This window comes from Callorhinus ursinus, unplaced genomic scaffold, assembly GCF_003265705.2.
Source record: "Callorhinus ursinus isolate GAN/ISIS: 27379988/994484 unplaced genomic scaffold, GSC_fseal_2.0 scaffold71, whole genome shotgun sequence".
Lineage (NCBI taxonomy): Eukaryota > Metazoa > Chordata > Mammalia > Carnivora > Otariidae > Callorhinus > Callorhinus ursinus.
The window spans coordinates 4,334,865-4,352,386 of NW_027397133.1; the positions used below are offsets into that span (position 1 = coordinate 4,334,865).

Below are 17,522 nucleotides of genomic sequence, written 5' to 3' on the forward strand. Positions count from 1 at the left end.
TGTTTGAGAAAGTTCAAGGCACTGTTAATTATTATGTTAATGAGCATTCGGAAATCGATAAACTTGCTCCTTCCCAACTCTTCACCCCTCACAAACGTCTCTGCAATTTGCTCAATCTCTTTCCAAGGACCCCGGGCCAAAATGGAGGAGACTGGACTCCATCTCCCAGCGCTCCCGGCGGGGGCACTCTCTGCGCCTGCGCTGCAAAGTGCCCTCTCTGCCTCCTGGGAGTTAGAGTCGTTCTTGTCCTCAGCCCGCCCAGTTTGCTTCCTCTACCCACCTCCAAGGGTGGTCACGCTGCCTTCTGGGAGGTGTAGTCCGTGGCCGCTCGGACTCCAATTCCCAGCGGGCTTCGGGGCGGGAACCCGGAAGGGGAGGTTGGAGAGGAGCGAGTGGGGGAAACCCGCGTAGCCGAGAGAGCTGCGGCGCGGGGAGATGGTGAGAACCCCGAGTCGGGGCTGGGGGCTCTTGAAAGCTGGGGCGGGGGTTCGGGACCAGGTGGCGAGAAGGAAGAAGCTGGGGCTAAAGAAGGGGCTGGACGACGAGAGATCGCTTTGGGGAGGGGTGCGGGAGGAATAGGAGCCGGAGGGAGTAGTAGAAGAATGGGGGCTGGGGAGGGGTCTTGTAGGTGGGGAAGGAGTCGAGCTTTGGGATTGATTGTAAGGGAGCTCAGAGCTGGGGAAGGGAGTCCCGAGTTGGAGAAGGGGCTGGGCGTCCCGGCAGAGGCCCTGAAGGGAGCAGTTTCGAGGCGGGTACCCTGGGGGATGCGGAAAGGCATGGGGGTCAGAGCTAGATGAATGAGGGGGACTGTAGACTCCGAAGGAGAGACCAGCCGTGGATGCGGTGGGTTAGGGCCTCTAGATCAGATTGGGGGCAGGAGGGCAAGCTGAGGTGGTGGGAGAGAGAAATCAGTGGTAGAGTGGTGTGTTGGTGAGGGTGCCGTACTGGGGGTGGGGTGGGGAGCATGGCTTTAGGCGCCTGGATGCAACGATAGTTTGCCTAGACCAGCCAGAGACTCCCGAGAAACTGGACAGTCACAGAACTGTAGGAATCAGATGGCCAGAAGGGGCCCTAGAGAGAACCTTTTGCACTCTCATTTCTCCAGAGGGATCTCGAAAAGTGTGGTGCTTTCTGTGCTTTGGCAGTCCAGCATTCGGATCTCTTAATCTGTCACTCCTTTGTGACCTGGGCAAGTCTCCCCTCTCTGAAACTCGGTGCCCTTATCTGTGTTGTGGGAACAACTTGCCACTGAGAAGAGGGGAGACTCCTTAAGATTGTTACCCTCCCTTCCAATAATTCCTCGGTCTGGGGGCTGTTGGTGGGAAGTTCCCCACCCGAGGAATGTGACTGGGTCACAGGTGCTAATGGGTTCCCTTCTTATCAGTCCAACCTCAGAGGCGTTTTTCTCAAAATCTGGCACTGATCAGGGCACACCCCAGCTAAGAAGCAGGCAAGGGCTCTTACAGCTAACACTTACAGTTTAGGAAGTGCCTGGCCCTTTTCTTAACTCAACTCTTCGTGCATATTAACTCATTTAATTCTGACAACACCCCTAAAGTGTAGGTGGGGTTATCTCCATTCTACCCAAAGGAAGCAGAGGCACAGAGAACTTAAGCAACTTTCCCAAGGTCATCCAGCATTAAGCAGTAGACTCAGGATTCCAACCTAGGCATACTGGCTCAGAATGTGCTTTCACCACTGTGATTTCGCCCCCTCTCCTTGTACTGAAATAACAGTGTTATGAGTTAGGGCAGAGACTCCAGAACAGAAGCAGTCTTCAGTTCGAATTTTAGCCCTGCCATTCATTTGTCATGTGACCTTGGGCAAGTCTTTGCGTCTCTCCTTAACTATAAATTGGGATCAGTAACTTTAGGAAGAAGGTTAGAGAGTTCAGGGAGGTAAGCACGTAAAGTTCTTGGAGTAAGTGCTCAATGCACATGAGTTGTCATTTTTTGAACAGAGAGTGGGAAACAGACTTGAGAAAGAACGCAGAAGACAGGGACCAGTGAGGGAGACATCAGCCAGGCTGCCTCTTTTTCCTTCTCCCGCAGGCTGCCCCCATATCTGTCTCTTCTTGTTTCCCACCCTCTACACCCCTGGGCTTCCAAGTCCAAGGGTGACTCCCCGAAGGGGTGCTCAGAAGCTCAGTCTGTCCCCATTCCTGTCCCAATCCCTAGCCAGATATAAATAATTCATGTGCCAATGCCCAGCCTGGCCCAACTCCAGGTATTTTAGTGAATAGGAACTATTTCTGACCACTATGTTTTCTCCCTGCAGCCTTTTGGTTATTCCAGCCTCACTGGGCAGTTTGGCAACTTTGTAATTCATCTTGAAACAGTTTGGTTCATTTCTTGTGAGGCTTCCTGAGTTTATCACATAAATTCTCTGGCCCTGATAGGAAAGCTTGTGGCTAAAAGAACTGGCCTCAGATAGGCCCAGGTTCAGCTCTCTACTTCTGCTGCTGGGGTCCTTGGCCACGCTGTGTTCCCACTCTGGCCCTCAAGTTTCCTCGGGCAAAATGGGGCCACATTCCAGCCATGGGGCTCTTGTAAAGAGTTGATGAGGTAACATGTATAAAATGTGTAGTCCATATGAAGCTCTCAGTAAGTCTGAGGTCTCTGTGATTTTTATTCTTTTAAGAAAAAACCCTGGATCATGCGCTTTGGAACCAGAACACCCAGATTTGAATCCTGGCTCCATCACACACTAGCCGTGTGACTCTAGGCAAGTCACTCAACCCCTCTGGACCTCAGTTTCCTCTTCTGGAAAATGGGGGTTCATTCCTTGAGTGGGCCACAGTGTTGATAGAGCACCTGTTGTGTGCAGACTGACACCCTGCCCTTGGGGAGCTCGTTGTTGTCCCAACGTTGGTGGCACTCGGGCTCATTTTTCGGGTTTGGGTTTTTCTCTTCCTCATTCATTTGCGGCTCCTTATGCTGGCTTTGCCTGCTTGTCATTGCGTCATTAACGTCAGGGGTCTTTAACACTTTGTCTTCAGCTCTTGGTGAATCATCTGAAAACCTCTTGGTTTGGGGGAAAGTTGGCCAGCCTCTCACTCATCTCTGTGCCTGAATTTCACATCTGGGTCCCCCGAGGTCATGTGACACTTTTTTCCCCCTCTCCTTTATTTGTCTGTCTTAGAAAATGTGTCCGCTTTCCAAGTCATTTTGCCTTTTCTTAAAATCTTTAATGGGTTTTCAGCCTGTGCTTGTCCGAAGCTTATTCATACAACATGATATTTTTACCATTTCTAATGGGGTATTTCTAGCAGTTCTTGGCAATGCCGTATGATTCCTAAAACCACAAGTTTTCTGAAAGGCTTGGCTCGTCACCTGCTCCATGGTGCCATCCTGACCCCTCGATTAAGATCAGAGCCCCCACTTCCACTCCCAGTCCTCTTAACTTGCTATATTTGTTTCCCCATAGCACTTGCCACCTTAGAACTTACTCTATTTTTACTGTCCCTGTCTCCAATTAGTATGTCAGCCCCGCGAAGGCGAGGATCTCTGTCTCCTTCCCTCCACCCCCCCGTGCCCAGAACAGGCGCCTGGCATACAGTAGCTGCTCTGTAAATATCTGTTTAATAGTTGAGACCCAATATGCAACAGTAACAAAGGAATGACCATATTACTATCAGGAGGAGCCTGATAGTTTCCTTTCAGAATATGAAGTAAAGACGATGAAGTCTTTGGTTTAGTCAGTCATTTCCAGACTCCTAGGTACTGAGTCTCACCTTCCCTTAATAAGCCCAGAGCCGGAATATTGAGCCTCTCCTTAGTACCTAGCTGACACTGAGCGCTCTGCTGGGTTGATCTCCGTGGATCAGCAGGCAGCCCGTGGGTGGGTACTGTTATTATCTGCATTTTACAGTGGAGGAAACTGAGGCACCAAGGGTTAAGCACCCTAACCTATGGACACACCTCCAAAAGTGGGAAAGCTGGGGTGTCTGCAGGCCCTGCCTGGATTCTGTCTGCATCCCGGATCTCTAGATCCTGAGGCTTTGGATGATTCCTGCCGTCAGCGAGAGCTGTTGGAAAGGAAGGTTTGAGAGGGAGAGAGAGGGCGGCAGACCCTGAGACCAAAAAGCCAAGCGAGGTGATGAATCAAGATTGTGGACTGACTGGGGATGGGGGTGGGGGTCAAGAGGGTGGGGGGTAGAAGGATCTGGGCCAGGAACAGAGCCCTGGTACCCTGCCACCGGTTCCTGCGTGACCATGACCATGGGCCAGTGCATTACCTGAGCACCTGCTCCGTGCCCAGCCCTTGCTAGCATGACCCTGACTGTGGAATGGAGGCGCCTCAAGGTTGGGGGCAGGCCTCACGTGAGTCAGAGGGAGGAGAGCCAGGCATCCATTTTTTATTTCCTATCTTCTTTCTTTGCCTTATTCTGCTATAGTTGCCATTGTTTCCAACTTCTTTTTTTTTTTTTTTAAGATTTATTAGAGAGAGAGAGAGCATGCGGGAGCTGGGGGGAGGGGCAGAGGGAGAGAAAGAATCCCAAGCAGGCTCGATCTCACCACCCTGAGATCCCGAGCCAAAATCAAGAGTCAGAAGCTCAACCGACTGAGCCACCCAGGTGCCCTTTGGTTCCAACTTCTTAGGGTGCACACTTAGCTTGTTCTCTCTTTTCTTTGTGCATTTGTGGAAACAGGTTCTCCCTAGACCTACTGCAAGCTGTGCTCCCAGGCTCTCCCTTTACCTTCATCTGGGGATGCCCTTTTGCCTCTCTTCTGGGCTAGACTTTTGTCTTTGATCTGATAGCTCCCTTTCTCTTTGTTCACCGCTTCATTTTGGTGAAGCAAATCCTCCAGTAGCTTCCTGAGAAGGGCTCCCGGACATGTATTTTTGTTTTTGCAAACTTGCGCCTCTCACAGAAAGGTTTTAAGCAGGGGAGTTGATACGGTCTGATTTATGTTTGGAGCAGTCTCCCCAGCTACCATGGAAAGGATGGAGCCGGAAGAGCTAAACTAGGCCAGTGAGCCAAGTGTGGAGGCTGGAGCAGCTGTGCCTTTGAGGAGAGGTCCCAGCCTTCCAGAAACCCACAGCGTGGAGGGGAGAGAGGCCCTCACCCAGGTCATTGTCACTCAGCAATGACAGGTGACAGGGGCAGCCAGAGGAGGACTCAGGAGGAAGAGATTCCAAATAGCTTGGGAGGTTGCTGGACTAGCTCCTGGAAGGAGTGCCAACCTACCTCCGTCCTGGGAGCAGGATTTCCACACGTGGACTTGGCTGGAACCAGCCGGCTTTTCCCAAGAGGTCCCCAGTAGCACATGTAAAGACGGACAGCGTGGCGGTGTTAGGAGTCTGTTCAAACAAACATGCGTTGCACACTTCTGATGGGTTAGGGCATTCCTTCTCAAATGCGCATACAGATCCCCTAGAGGGCTGTGGCAGTGTCCGTTCAGCACGAGAGACTTCATTCCTCACACACTGCCGGGGTTTCCTGTTCCAGGCAGCTAACTTACAGGAGCCAAGTGCCTGGTGCTGTTCTAAAAGCTGGAGATCCTGCAGGGAGGTGAAATAGGCAAAAATGCTGGTCCTGGGAGGGGAAACTGACAAGAAACTTTTATCAACAAAGTTTCTAGTATATTAGATAGGGATATGTGCTAAGGAAAAAAAATAAATCGGGAAGAGAAAGACCATTGTCTGTGGCTGTCAGTGAGGGGGACTGCTCCTGTTTGAGGACAGAGTAAGATGATCTGCACAAAAGTGCCGCTCAGTGACTAAAGCTGCCGGCCACTTCAGGAACTCCTGCCACAAAGCTGGGTCTGAGGGCAATCGCTTCGCCATTCCGTGCCTCCACGTCCTTGAAATGAGGTTAAGAATAGCGAGATGATGTGACAATTGAGTGAGTTAATATTTGTGAAATGCCTCTAGCAAAGCCTGGCTCCCAACCATGATGCTCGGGTGTGAACTGCCTTTGTGATCAGTTTCTTTCTTAATATATTCATGCGGGTCATGATGGTTTATTTGGATGTCTGCCCCCTTTCTCATGAGCTCCTCCTGGTGAGCTCTGTCATCTTTGTGTGCCCGGCGACCATCTCCGATCCAGCAAGCAGGAAGACCTCAGAATGTCAGATAAGGGGTGTAAACTGGATTCTCAAATGGTTGGGGGCATCCCACCGAGTGTCGATCATGGGGTTCAGTTCCTTACTAATTTTATCTGTTCAACCCACCTCTTACGGAGAGATACATTGCAGTTTCCCATCACAGTTGTGGATTTGCCAAAGTGCTTGCCATTCTGTTGTTTTTTCCTTTATACGTTTTGAGGCCATCGTGTTAGCACACATGTTGAGAACTTTTGTGTATAATGGATCAGTTTGTTTCGTTACCATCTTTGTGCCTGCTAATACCTTTTGCTTTTGTCAGCTGTTACTTTTTTTTTTTTTTTTAAGATTTTATTTTGAGGGATACCTGGGTGGCTCAGTCAGTTAAGAGTGTGCCTTTGGCTCCAGTCATGATCCAGGGTCCTGGAATCGAGTCCCACTTCAGGCTCCTTGCTCAGCGGGGAGCCTGCTTCTCCTTCTGCCTCTGCCTCTCTCCCTGCTTGTGCGCTCTCTCTCTCTGACAAATGAGTAAATAAAATCTTTTTTAAGGGACGCCTGGGTGGCTCAGTCGGTTAAGCATCTACCTTCAGCTGAGGTCATGATCCCAGCATCCTGGGATCGAGCCCCACATCGGGCTCCTTGCCAGCAGGAAGCCTGCCACTCCCCCTACTTGTGCTTGCTCTCTCTCTCTGACAAATAAATAAAATCTTAAAAAAAAAAAAAAAAGTTTATTTTGAGTCATCTTCATACCCAACGTGGGGCTTGAACCCACAACCCCGAGGTCAAGAGTTGCATCCTCTACCAACTGAGCCAGCCAAGCACCCCCCCTTATTGTTTTTTTAAATGATGTTGTCTCTCTTCTATTTATCTTTTGGTTTGCATTTGCCTGGTCTTTTTTCCATGTTTAAAAAATTTTTCAGTCTTTCTGGGTCCTGATGTTTTACAATAAACGGATCTTCATGGAGCATTCTCTGAAAGCTGACCTAATGGAGGGCCTCGTGGAGGGCTTAGTGGGTGGGAAGTTAGAAAATTCTGCCCCAGTGACCTAGGACCCAGACAGAACCTGGGTGTGAAACAGAGTTTCACACCCAGGCCTCACAAAGTTTAGGACTTGTTGCTCCAGGGGAGGGAGCTTTGATCCATCCATTCGGTCCCATGCTGGGCAGTGTGGCTGGGGACACCATGATGACCCTGATTGTTCTGACCCTGCTGGGTCCACTGTCCCGTAGAGGAGACCAGATGCATCCCTAGAACAGTGATAACGAGTGGGCAGGGCTGGGACTTGGGAACCCAGAGGTCCTCCTCTGGGTAGGTGGCAGGTTTCCAAGAAGGAAGTTCCGGCAAGCCCTTTCTGTTAAAGTTACATTTGAGCAAAGATGCAAATGAAAGAAAGAACTGAGCCATGTGGAGATCTGGGGGGAAAGCATTCCAGTTAGTGGGAACAGCCAATGCAAAGACCACAGAAGGGAAGAGCTTGGTGACTCTAGAGGAATAAAAAGCCGGGAGGCCAATGTGGGTGGGAGCCCAGAGGTGGAGTCTGACCCAGCCTAGGGGTTTCAGCTTCTTGGAGGGAATGGCTGAGCTAGGACACCAGAGAATATATAGCAAAGCAATAATAGAGCACAGCAGTCCCGAATCAGATTCCTGGAGTCACATCCCTGCTCCAGCTCACACCAGTTCTGTGTGGACCACCTGTCCTGCTGGGTACCTGGGCTTTTTCCTAAGGGCAGTGGGGAGTCATGGTAGTTTTTGAACAGGGTAGGGATGGGGTCAGGTTTGTGCTATAAGAAGTCCCTTCTGGCCGAGACTTGCAGGATGGTTGGAAGCAGACAAGGCTGGGGCAGGGTGGTGGAGGGACAGGTGACCGCCTACAGTGGAGCCCCCTTTGGGTGTCTCCTGAATGGGCCTGGCATTGAAAGGATCAGGCCCAGCGCCGTTCAATAGAAATACAATGCGAGCCGTATGTATAGTTTAAAATTTTATAGTAGCCAATCTTAAGAAGTCAAGAGATGAAGTTAATTTTAAGTACTTTATTTAAATTATATCCTAAGTATTATCATTTTAACAGGTAATTAATATTTAAAAAGCATTATCGGGGTATTTGATATTCTTTTCTTGTACTAAGTCTGAGTCCGATTTGGGGCGCTTGTTTGGACAGGCTGAACGGAAAGGTGCGTTTGGCCACACAGCCTGAGCCTTGATGCCAAGCCCAGAGGCTGAACTCAGTGCCGAGGGAGTCGTCGCAGGGTTCGGCCATTTGTTCTTCAAGGATGAAGTGATTCTGCTGCCCAGTTTCTCCCTCAGGGAATCTCGGTCTTCAGGGTTCCCAACCAGACCTGGGCGCTTATCTTTCTGCCGGTTTCCTTCCGCCCTCGAGTCTCAATCCCGGAGCTGCTTGGTCCTTTAAATCTCAACTGTCAATCAGGGCTCCTGTTTAGAGGGAACGTCGTGTAATAAACCTCTCCTTGAATACCTTGGCCTCTCTCCGGGCCTTGTTCTTCCGTTTTAGCAAGGAGTTGGGAATTGTTCCACGCTCTCTTACACGCCACTGTTTCCACACCCCCTTCACCTCTCGCCTACTCCTCCCTCTTTCGAAGTTAGGCCCCTTCGCCAAGGCATTCCTTATATGGGCACGGCCCCGAACGGCAGCCGCTCATTGGCTGGGGGCGTCACGCTCGGGTTTGTCAACAAAGGGGCGGAGAGAAACCAGTCGCGCGGCTGTCCGCGCGAAGTCTGGAGGGAAGGAGCGAGGGGGCGGGCCCTCTTCTCTCGTGCGCATGCGTGTGTGCTGCCACCCTCTCCCGCCGCTGGGGGGGCGGGGCTCACCACTGAGGGTACTTTGGGGGCGTGTCTAGGTTTTGAGGGTCGTCTGAGTGGGTTGGCGGGTTGGAGGGGCGGTTACAAAATTGGGGGGCTCTCTTTGCACTTAAGGAGTATTTTGGGGCCTGAAGTGTTTGCGTGGGTGTGGGGGATACTTGGGGTTCCCTTGAGCTTAGGGGGAGCCTTGGGGCTTGGGTTTGGGTTCTTTTATGTCATGTGGACGTTTCCGTTGTATTGTAGGGGTCTCCTTTGCCGTTGGGGATGTTTGGTGGGTATGTGATTTGGGAAGCTCATGGGGAGACTTAAAAGCAGAGTAAAGAATCCAGGGGTGCCAAGTCTGGAGCCAGAATGCCTGGGCTTTTGCCTTTCTCGAGTCCTTCCTACCTGTCTGACCCGCGATGTGGAGTTAAACCTTTCTGTGCCTCATCTAGACCCTGGGATTAATACACTACCTGCTTCAAAGGGACTTGGGGAGGATTAGCGGGAATGGTTAGAACAGTACCTAATAAACTCCAGTGAGCCCTGCAGTGAGCACGTGTCATTGGTGAGGATTCTTTGGGAGCGTTTGGGGGTTTTTTGGGCTTTGAGAAATAATATGGTTTGGGATTAGTCTTAGGTGTTAGGGAACTTTTATGTTTTTGTGAGGGTTTTTTTTTTTTTTGCAGTTAGGGGGGCTTCTGTTAGGAATTAGGAAATACATGGGGAGATTTAGAAAGTGTTTGAAGGGGAGTATAGGATTTCAGGAAACTGGTCTTTGGGGGCATGTGTGAGGTTGGGCGATTGCTGTGTATGTTGGAGTTCTTGGTGGACATGGGATTTGGGAAGCATTCCTTGAGACTGGGTCCTTCTGTGCCGGAGGGGATATTTATAGGTTTGGAAGTTTAAATTAGGATTTGAAAGGGTCTGGATATTTGGGGGAGGGCATTTATCTTCTGGAGATCAGGGTAGGAACTGATTGGAGGATTTCAGGGGGTAGCCAAGTTGTAGAGATAATATCTATAGAAAGTGGCTTTTGCTGTGTTTGTGTCTATCCCTGGGCATTTAGATGTATTGGTGGATGGTAACTTCGCCATCTATAGGTGGGGTCAGTCTGTACTGCAGGGGTCAGCAGACTTTTACTATAAAGGGCCAGATAATGAGTATTTTAGGCTTTGCAAGGCCATATGTCCTCTGTTGCAACTACTCTGCCATTGTAGCATGAAAGCAGCCATACATAGATGAGCATGTTTCAGTAAAACTTTATTGGCAAAGACCAGCAGTGGGCCATGATTTGCTTACCCCTGGTCTATGGGCATGTGGAAGATTTGAGGTTTGGAGAGCATTTTGGTTTCAAGATGACTGGAGGGAGATGGGCCCAGGGAATGATAGAGATGGAGGAATATGCTACCTGTTGGGCCTGCAGTGAAGAGTGGTCATGTCAAACTCATTAGCAGAATGACTTCCAGATTAGGTCATGCACAAAGTCGTTGCAAAATAAAATGGTAATTTTTTTTAAAGATTTTATTTATTTATTTGACAGGGGGAGGGAACACAAGCAGGGGGAGTGGGAGGGGGAGAAGCAGGCCTCCCACTGAGCAGGGAGCCCGATGTGGGGCTCGATCCCGGGATCCCAGGACCGCGACCTGAGCCGAAGGCAAATGCCCAATGACTGAGCCACCCAGTGCCCCTAAAATGGTCATTGTTAAGAGAGCCCTGAATTAAAAAGTCCTGAAACCAAGTTTGAGGGCCTGGTTTTATGATAAGTAACCCTTCCCCACTCGGTCTACCTGTGGGCAACTTGAAGAGGAAACTAGACGAGAACAGGCCTTCTTATCCTAGAGGTCTGTGCCTGTGCTTAAGGGCATTCGTTACCTACACCATCTTGTGCAAGTGGGTGCATTTTTCTGGGAGAGGATACACAGCTTTGAGAGATTCTCAGGGAGCCTGGGGACTCGAACAAAGTGAGGAGCTGATTTCTTTTTTCTTTACTTTTTTTTTTTTTTTAAGATTTTATTTATTTATTTTAGAGAGCGCCAGAGAGCGCATGAGCGGGGGAGAGGAACAGAGGGAGAGGGACAAGAGATTCCGTGCTGAGTGCGGAGCCCCACGCGGGGCTCGATCCCACGACCCTGAGATCACGACCTGAGCCAAAACCAAGGGTCAGACGCTCAACCGACTGAGCCACCCAGGCACCCCAAAGAGCCGATTTCTTAAGGGCCTGGCTGGCTGGCTCTGACCTCACATTTTCTTCCCCTGCCCAGCCTACCTCATTCCTTCCTCTGTGGGCTCAAGTACTGTAGCTATGGGCAGGGCTGGGAATTTCTTGTCTTTTCAGGAACTGGCTACTGGGTGAGCAAATGGAAGAAGGAGGAGCTGTCTGTCAGTGGGTACTTTTACTTAAGGTCAGGGTTATGGCAGCAGGAGGCCTCTGGATCGTGAGTGAAAGCAGTTGGGCCATGGAGTATGACCTGCGGGGTTGGAACAAGCTGCCAGCTTTAGTTACATTCTGGGTGTTTTATTTATTTATTTAAAAATTTTATTTAGAAAGAAAGAGAGAGTGAGCCTAGGCTCAAGCCAGCAGGGGAGAAGCAGAGGGAGAGGGAGAGAACCTCGGGCCGACCCCATGCTGGGGCTCAGTCTCACGACCCCGAGATCATGACCTGAGCAGAAACCAAGAGTCAGACCCTCAGCTGACTGCGCCAGCCAGGCACCCCCATTCTGGGTGTTTAAATAAGACCGGCTCTCATTCCCTCTGCAACCTTCCATTTGCTCGCCTGCGCAGTGGGGCAGGAATAGAGATCTTAGTGGGCTCATCTGGTCTGTCCCCGCAGGAGTTGAGGTTGGGGTGGTAGGGGAAGGGCAGGCTATCCCTCCCCCCAGCTCCCCAACCTCCTCTCCCCTGTCTCCAGGTGGCCTATGGAACCTCCCCTGACCACCCAGGTCCTGAAATGCGGTGAACCCCTGCCCGTCTGCTACCATTCCCCAGGATGGACCGAGGCAGCCTCCTGCCCTTCCAGCTGTGGTGCCCCCGGCCCTTCGGCACCTACTCACAGAACCAGCCTCGCCCGCCTACTGCAGCCCTCAAGCCAGCGGCCTGCCCAGAGCCCGGCAGCGGGGCTGAGCCAGACCACGGGCCTGCCCACTCCGAGAACACCCCGCCCACCTTGGCCACGGAGGCCCCTGCCTCCCAGCCGGCCCCGCTCCTCTCAGCAGCTGCTGCTGGTGATGAGGGGCGAGTCCTGTTGGACACGTGGTACGTCATCAAGCCCGGGAATACAAAGGAGAAGGTGGCCTTCTTTGTGGCCCACCAGTGTGGTGGGGGCAGCCGGGCCAGCTCCATGAAAGTCAAGGGGCACTGGGGCAGTGACAGCTCCAAGGCCAAGCGGAGGAGGCGCTGTCTTGAGCCTACAAAGGCTCCCCCGGACCCAGGGGGCCCAGAGGCGCCCCCTGCCACTGAGGGGGCCCCAGCCTCGGCTGGCGAGGACGTAGACCTGCTCTCTGTGGCTGAGATGGTGGCGCTGGTGGAACAGCGGGCCGCCCTGGCCCTGCAGAACTACCCACGCCCCGGCACCCCAGCGCCTGTGGTCTTCGTGTCAGCTGAGCAGGGCGGGCCTGCCAAGGGGCTGGGGTCCGAACGACGGTCCGGTAGCGGGGACTGCAGCCGGGTAGCTGAGGCGGTGGCCCACTTCGAGGCCCAGCGGGACAGCCCTCCAGCCAAAGGCCTCCGCAAAGAGGAGCGGCCTGGGCCAGGCCCCGGGGAGGTACGCATCGCCTTCCGTATCTCCAATGGCCGAGAGCCCCGCGCCCCTGACGGCAGCTTGCCCAACGGGAGCGGGGGCCGGCCCGGTTGTGCCTACCCCGGCAGCCCAGGCCCCGGGGCCCGGGCCAAGGACAAGATCACCTGCGACCTGTACCAGCTCATCAGCCCCTCCCGGGACGCCCTCCCCAGCAATGTGGAGTTCCTTCTGGCTCGGGCGGATGAGGCCAGTGAGGGGGAGACACCGGTCCCTGCCAGGCCTGAGGACACTCCCCCGGCCCCCCCTCCGCCCCCTGCCCGGGACTGCGGAGCATCGGGCTTCCACGTGGATGTGGTGGTGACAGGGGTGGTGGACGAGTGCATCTTCTTTGGCAAGGACGGCACCAAGAACGTGAAAGAGGAGACGGTGTGCCTGACGGTCAGCCCCGAGGAACCGCCCCCACCGGGCCAGCTCTTCTTCCTCCAGTCCCGCGGCCCCGACGGGCCCCCCGAGCCACCCCCGGCCGACTCCCCCGCCACCGCGCCAGGCCCGGACGATGCCGAGGGCACAGCGGACACGTCCCTGTGCCGCCTCTACCGGCACGTGTCCCACGACTTCCTGGAGATTCGCTTCAAGATCCAGCGGCTGCTGGAGCCGCGACAGTACATGCTGCTGCTGCCCGAGCACGTGCTGGTGAAGATCTTCAGCTTCCTGCCCACGCGGGCCCTGGCGGCCCTCAAGTGCACCTGCCACCACTTCAAGGGCATCATCGAGGCGTTCGGCGTGCGGGCCACAGACTCGCGCTGGAGCCGTGACCCGCTCTATCGCGATGACCCTTGCAAGCAGTGCCGCAAGAGATACGAGAAGGGGGACGTGTCGCTCTGCCGCTGGCACCCCAAGCCCTACCACCACGACCTGCCTTACGGACGTTCCTACTGGATGTGCTGCCGCCGAGCCGACCGCGAGACGCCCGGCTGCCGCCTGGGTCTGCACGATAACAACTGGGTGCTGCCCTGCAATGGGCCGGGCGGCGGGGGCGGGGGTGGGGGCGGGGGCGGCAGCGGGGGCCGGGCTGGCCGGGAGGAAGGGAGGTGAAGCCGGGGGAGGGGGGGGGAGAGCCCACCATGCCCACCCCTCCCCCCTCCCCCCGGGAGCCGAGGGCCAGGACTGGGTCACCAGCCCGTACCCCCAGTCCAGGCGGCGTTGATCCCCCTCCGGAACTGAGATGGGGTTCAGGGGGTGATTGAGAAAGCACTCTGATCGAGTGACGCCTGTTGGTTTTCTACTCTCCAGACCCAGGGCCGTGGACCCTCAAGTAGGGTGTTTTTTATCAGCATCTCAACTTCTCCATTCAGCCCCAACCCCCTCCCTGCCACTCTACACCCCAGGGACCCACCAGCAGGGAGCAGAAGGCAGCTAATTTTGGTACTCCGCAAGGGTTCCCCCATTCTGGCCCCCTGCCCCCTCTCCCCTCAGTTACTTGTTTCTGGAGCTGTGTTCTCCCTAGAGGCTGCAGGGCACAAGGTTGGTACGGCCCCTGAGCTGCCGCACTGGGGCTCACCTCCTTTAGGAATTGTTGGCCGGTGAGAGCACAGATCAGATGTGGCACTTTTCGTGGCAGCCTGCCATTTCTAGACGTTTTCCCCCATTAAAACAATAAAAATCACGGTTTTTTCCTTAACCTAAAGCTACCAGTCTCTTCACTTCCCCCAAAGGGGAAGAGAAAAAAAACAAAAAAAAAGTTGAAGTATAAAGATTCCCCTCCTCCCATTATTAAAGCTTGCCATCACTTCTCCCCCCCCACAAAAAAAAGCTGTGAAGCCCTTTGCCTCGCTCTTGACAGCGTGGGGGGCCGGTGGGCAGGGACTGTGGCTTTGAATTTCTTGGTTGTTTTTCCTTCCACTCTGGGTACTCGTTCAGGCATTGGGGTCTCTCCAGCCCCAGCCATATGTGTTTCTTTAGAATCCTTTGGTCAACAGAGACCTTGATTTTCAAGCAGTTTGGTCTGGGGTATTTTTGTTTGTTCCATTTGGGGTTTTTTGTTTTTTGGTTTTTCATCCTTGTGGTTCTGGAAGCTTCTGGTGTGTGGCATCTGACCAGTTTTGAATTGGTCCATTCTATAAAATCAATATTTATAAGGCTGGGCCCAGACTGGTTTGTGTGTTGTTTAGGGAGGGGGCTGGGGAGAGATGGGAGCCACGGAGCACTGCATGGTGAGCCGGGAAAGATTGGGAGAGGGATCCTTCGCCAAGTCCCTTAGCTCGAGATTATTTTTGACTCTTCATCTGTGTCAGTTTGGATTCAAAAATCTCAAAATAGTAGTAGCTTAAACAAGATAGTTTTCATTTCTTTAGAAATCCCGAGCGGGAAGATAATGGTGGCTCTGAAGTCATTAGGAACCCAGGCTGCTTCTGGCTCACTGTCCTTTGGCCGTGGATCTGCTAGAACTCTGACCATCACCAGTTTGTAGGAAGAGAAGGCTCCTTCCTCCGAGAAGTACTACACTATACTTATATGTACATCTCACTGGTCCGAGCTTTAGCCATATGGAAGGGCTGCAAGGGAGACTGGGACATGGAGTTTTTCAGCTGGGTACATATGCCCAAAAAAAGAACTAAAGATCCTTGTAATTAAAGCTTCAAAACAGTCAATTATTTACTAAATAAAAAAGGGGAATTAAGTCATTTTAAAAAATTCAAGTATAAAGGAAGAGGAAAGAATGGATAGTGAGAGGTAATTAACAGTCTCTGACTTTTTTTTTTTTTTAAGATTTATTTATTAGAGGGGCAGAGGGAGAGAGAGAATCCCAAGCAGACCCCACACACAGCACGGAGCCGGAGACAGGGCTCAATCCTATGACCTGCGCCAAAATCAAGAGTGGGATGCTTAACCACCTGAGCCACCCAGGCGCCCCCACAGTCTCTGACATTCTTATCAGGGAATAAAAATGACCAGAGACGGGGCGCCTGGGTGGCTCAGTCGTTAAGGTCTGCCTTCGGCTCAGGTCATGATCCCAGGGTCCTGGGATCGAGCCTCACATCGGGCTCCCCATTTGGCGGGAAGCCTGCTTCTCCCTCTCCCACACCCCCGCTTGTGTTCCCTCTCTCGCTGTCTCTGTCAAATAAATAAATCTTTTTAAAAAAAATGACTGTAGAGACTAGGGTGTATCATAGTAGTTATTGAATACTTAGACTTTAGAATCAGAGAGACCTGGGTTTGACTCTTGGCTTGGCTTTGTTGGATTTCAGTTTTCTCCGGAGGGAAGGGCCAGATTATTTGGACTCCTGCTGAAAAAGAGGGAGAGGTAGTAAAAAAAATCATAAAAGCATCAACTAGCCAATATAATACAGTTAAAGGATACACCACGCCAATAATTTCAGGGGAAGGGACATGGGACCCTGAAGCCACTTTTGCTCTAGGGGCATTTGCTCGTGCCGACAATTTCCGATTTGTAGTCTTAGTGGGACAAGCAGGTGGAAGTCAAGGCCAAGGTGGGCAATCTAATAGGAGCTCTACAAGCTCAGGTAAGGATGATGGCCCAAAAGACTACAGAGAAGATGTTCTAAATACTGAGGGGGGCACAACACCAAAGGAGAGAAGAAAATGGCCCCTGAGACTGCGGACACAGGCTGGCCCTCGGCTCAGATTTGTGGCATCATCCGTGTGTGCGGGCTACCTCTGAGCTGAGCTGTCTGGCAGGAACAAAGCATAAATCCTCTGGGGTAAGGAACTGTCATCTAGAATCCCCACAAATGATTTTCAGACAATGAGCAGCCCACAGTCAAGTCACCCAACATGCATGGAAATAAAGCACCACGAGCAAGAACCAGCAGAGACAACAGAGCAAAAGCAGACTCACAGGGGTTTTGGACGGTGAACCCACTAGTCACGGATTAGAATACGGGTCTCCCCCACTTCCCGAAAGCTCAAATTACAACACTTCGGTTTTTACAAAAGATCCACCTTAGTACGATAACGGCTTTTTTCAAACAAGTGAAAATCCTCTTAAGATCTCTTTCTGCTGGGGCACCTGGGTGGCTCAGTCGGTTAAGCGACTGCCTTCAGCTCAGGTCGTGATCCTGGAGTCCAGGATCGAGTCCCGCATCGGGCTCCCTGCTCGGCAGGGAGTCTGCTTCTCCCTCTTGACTCTATCCCCTCTCATGTGCGCTCTCTTTCTCTCTCTCAATCTCTCTCTCAAATAAATAAATAAAATCTTAAAAAAAAAAAAAGACCTCTTTCTGTTAGGGAGAACAGGTACTAAGGTAGGTCTTTTTTTTTTTTTTTTTTTTTAAGATTTTCTTTGTCAGAGCACAAGCAGGGAGAGAGGTAGGCAGAGGGAGAAGCAGGCTTCTTGCTGAGCAAGGAGCACAATGTGGGACTCGATCCCAGGACCCCGGGATCATGACCTGAACTGAAGGCAGACGTTTAACCAACTGAGCCACCCAGGTGCCCCCTAAGGTAGGTCTTTTGTGAAAGTGCAGTGGCGGGACACAAACTTTTGGAAAGTGGGGGATACTCTGCGCTTATGGCTTATGAAAGGTTCCGCAGGATCACTCTGCTTTCGGTGAGCAGGGCAAATGTGTAGAAGAGCTTGGAAATCTCTGCAGGCAGCCCAGAACTAAGTAATGGCCTAGCAGATGGGAAAGGGAGAAAGCCCCAGACACAGGAACCCAAAGTAAAGACTCAGTGGCTGGGCTCAACAGCAAATCAGACACAAGTGAAAAAAAAAGATTGAACTAGAGCTAGGTCCAAAAAGTAGCACAAAGGCAGAAAACAAAAAAAAACAAAATACGAAAGAAAAAATGTTAATGGAAAATAAGAGTGAGAATATAACATTCAGTTGACCTTCTAGAATCAGAAGAGACAATAGTGCAAAGATAATATTTTAAGACAGGATGGTTGTGAATTCCAGACTGATGAGTGACACCGATAAGCCCAA

At 52.0% G+C, this 17,522-nt stretch overlaps 1 protein-coding gene across 1 annotated transcript; it reads left to right on the forward strand.

Annotated features, from left to right (window-relative positions):
* The first annotated feature begins 358 nt into the window (after nucleotides 1-358).
* FBXO46 (F-box protein 46) lies at nucleotides 359-14,727 on the forward strand. The gene is made up of 2 exons (XM_025849900.2): nucleotides 359-438; nucleotides 11,756-14,727. The coding sequence occupies exon 2, from the start codon at nucleotides 11,834-11,836 to the stop codon at nucleotides 13,676-13,678; it is 1,845 nt and encodes a 614-aa protein (XP_025705685.2). The 5' UTR covers nucleotides 359-438; nucleotides 11,756-11,833; the 3' UTR covers nucleotides 13,679-14,727.
* Nucleotides 14,728-17,522: the final 2,795 nt, after the last annotated feature.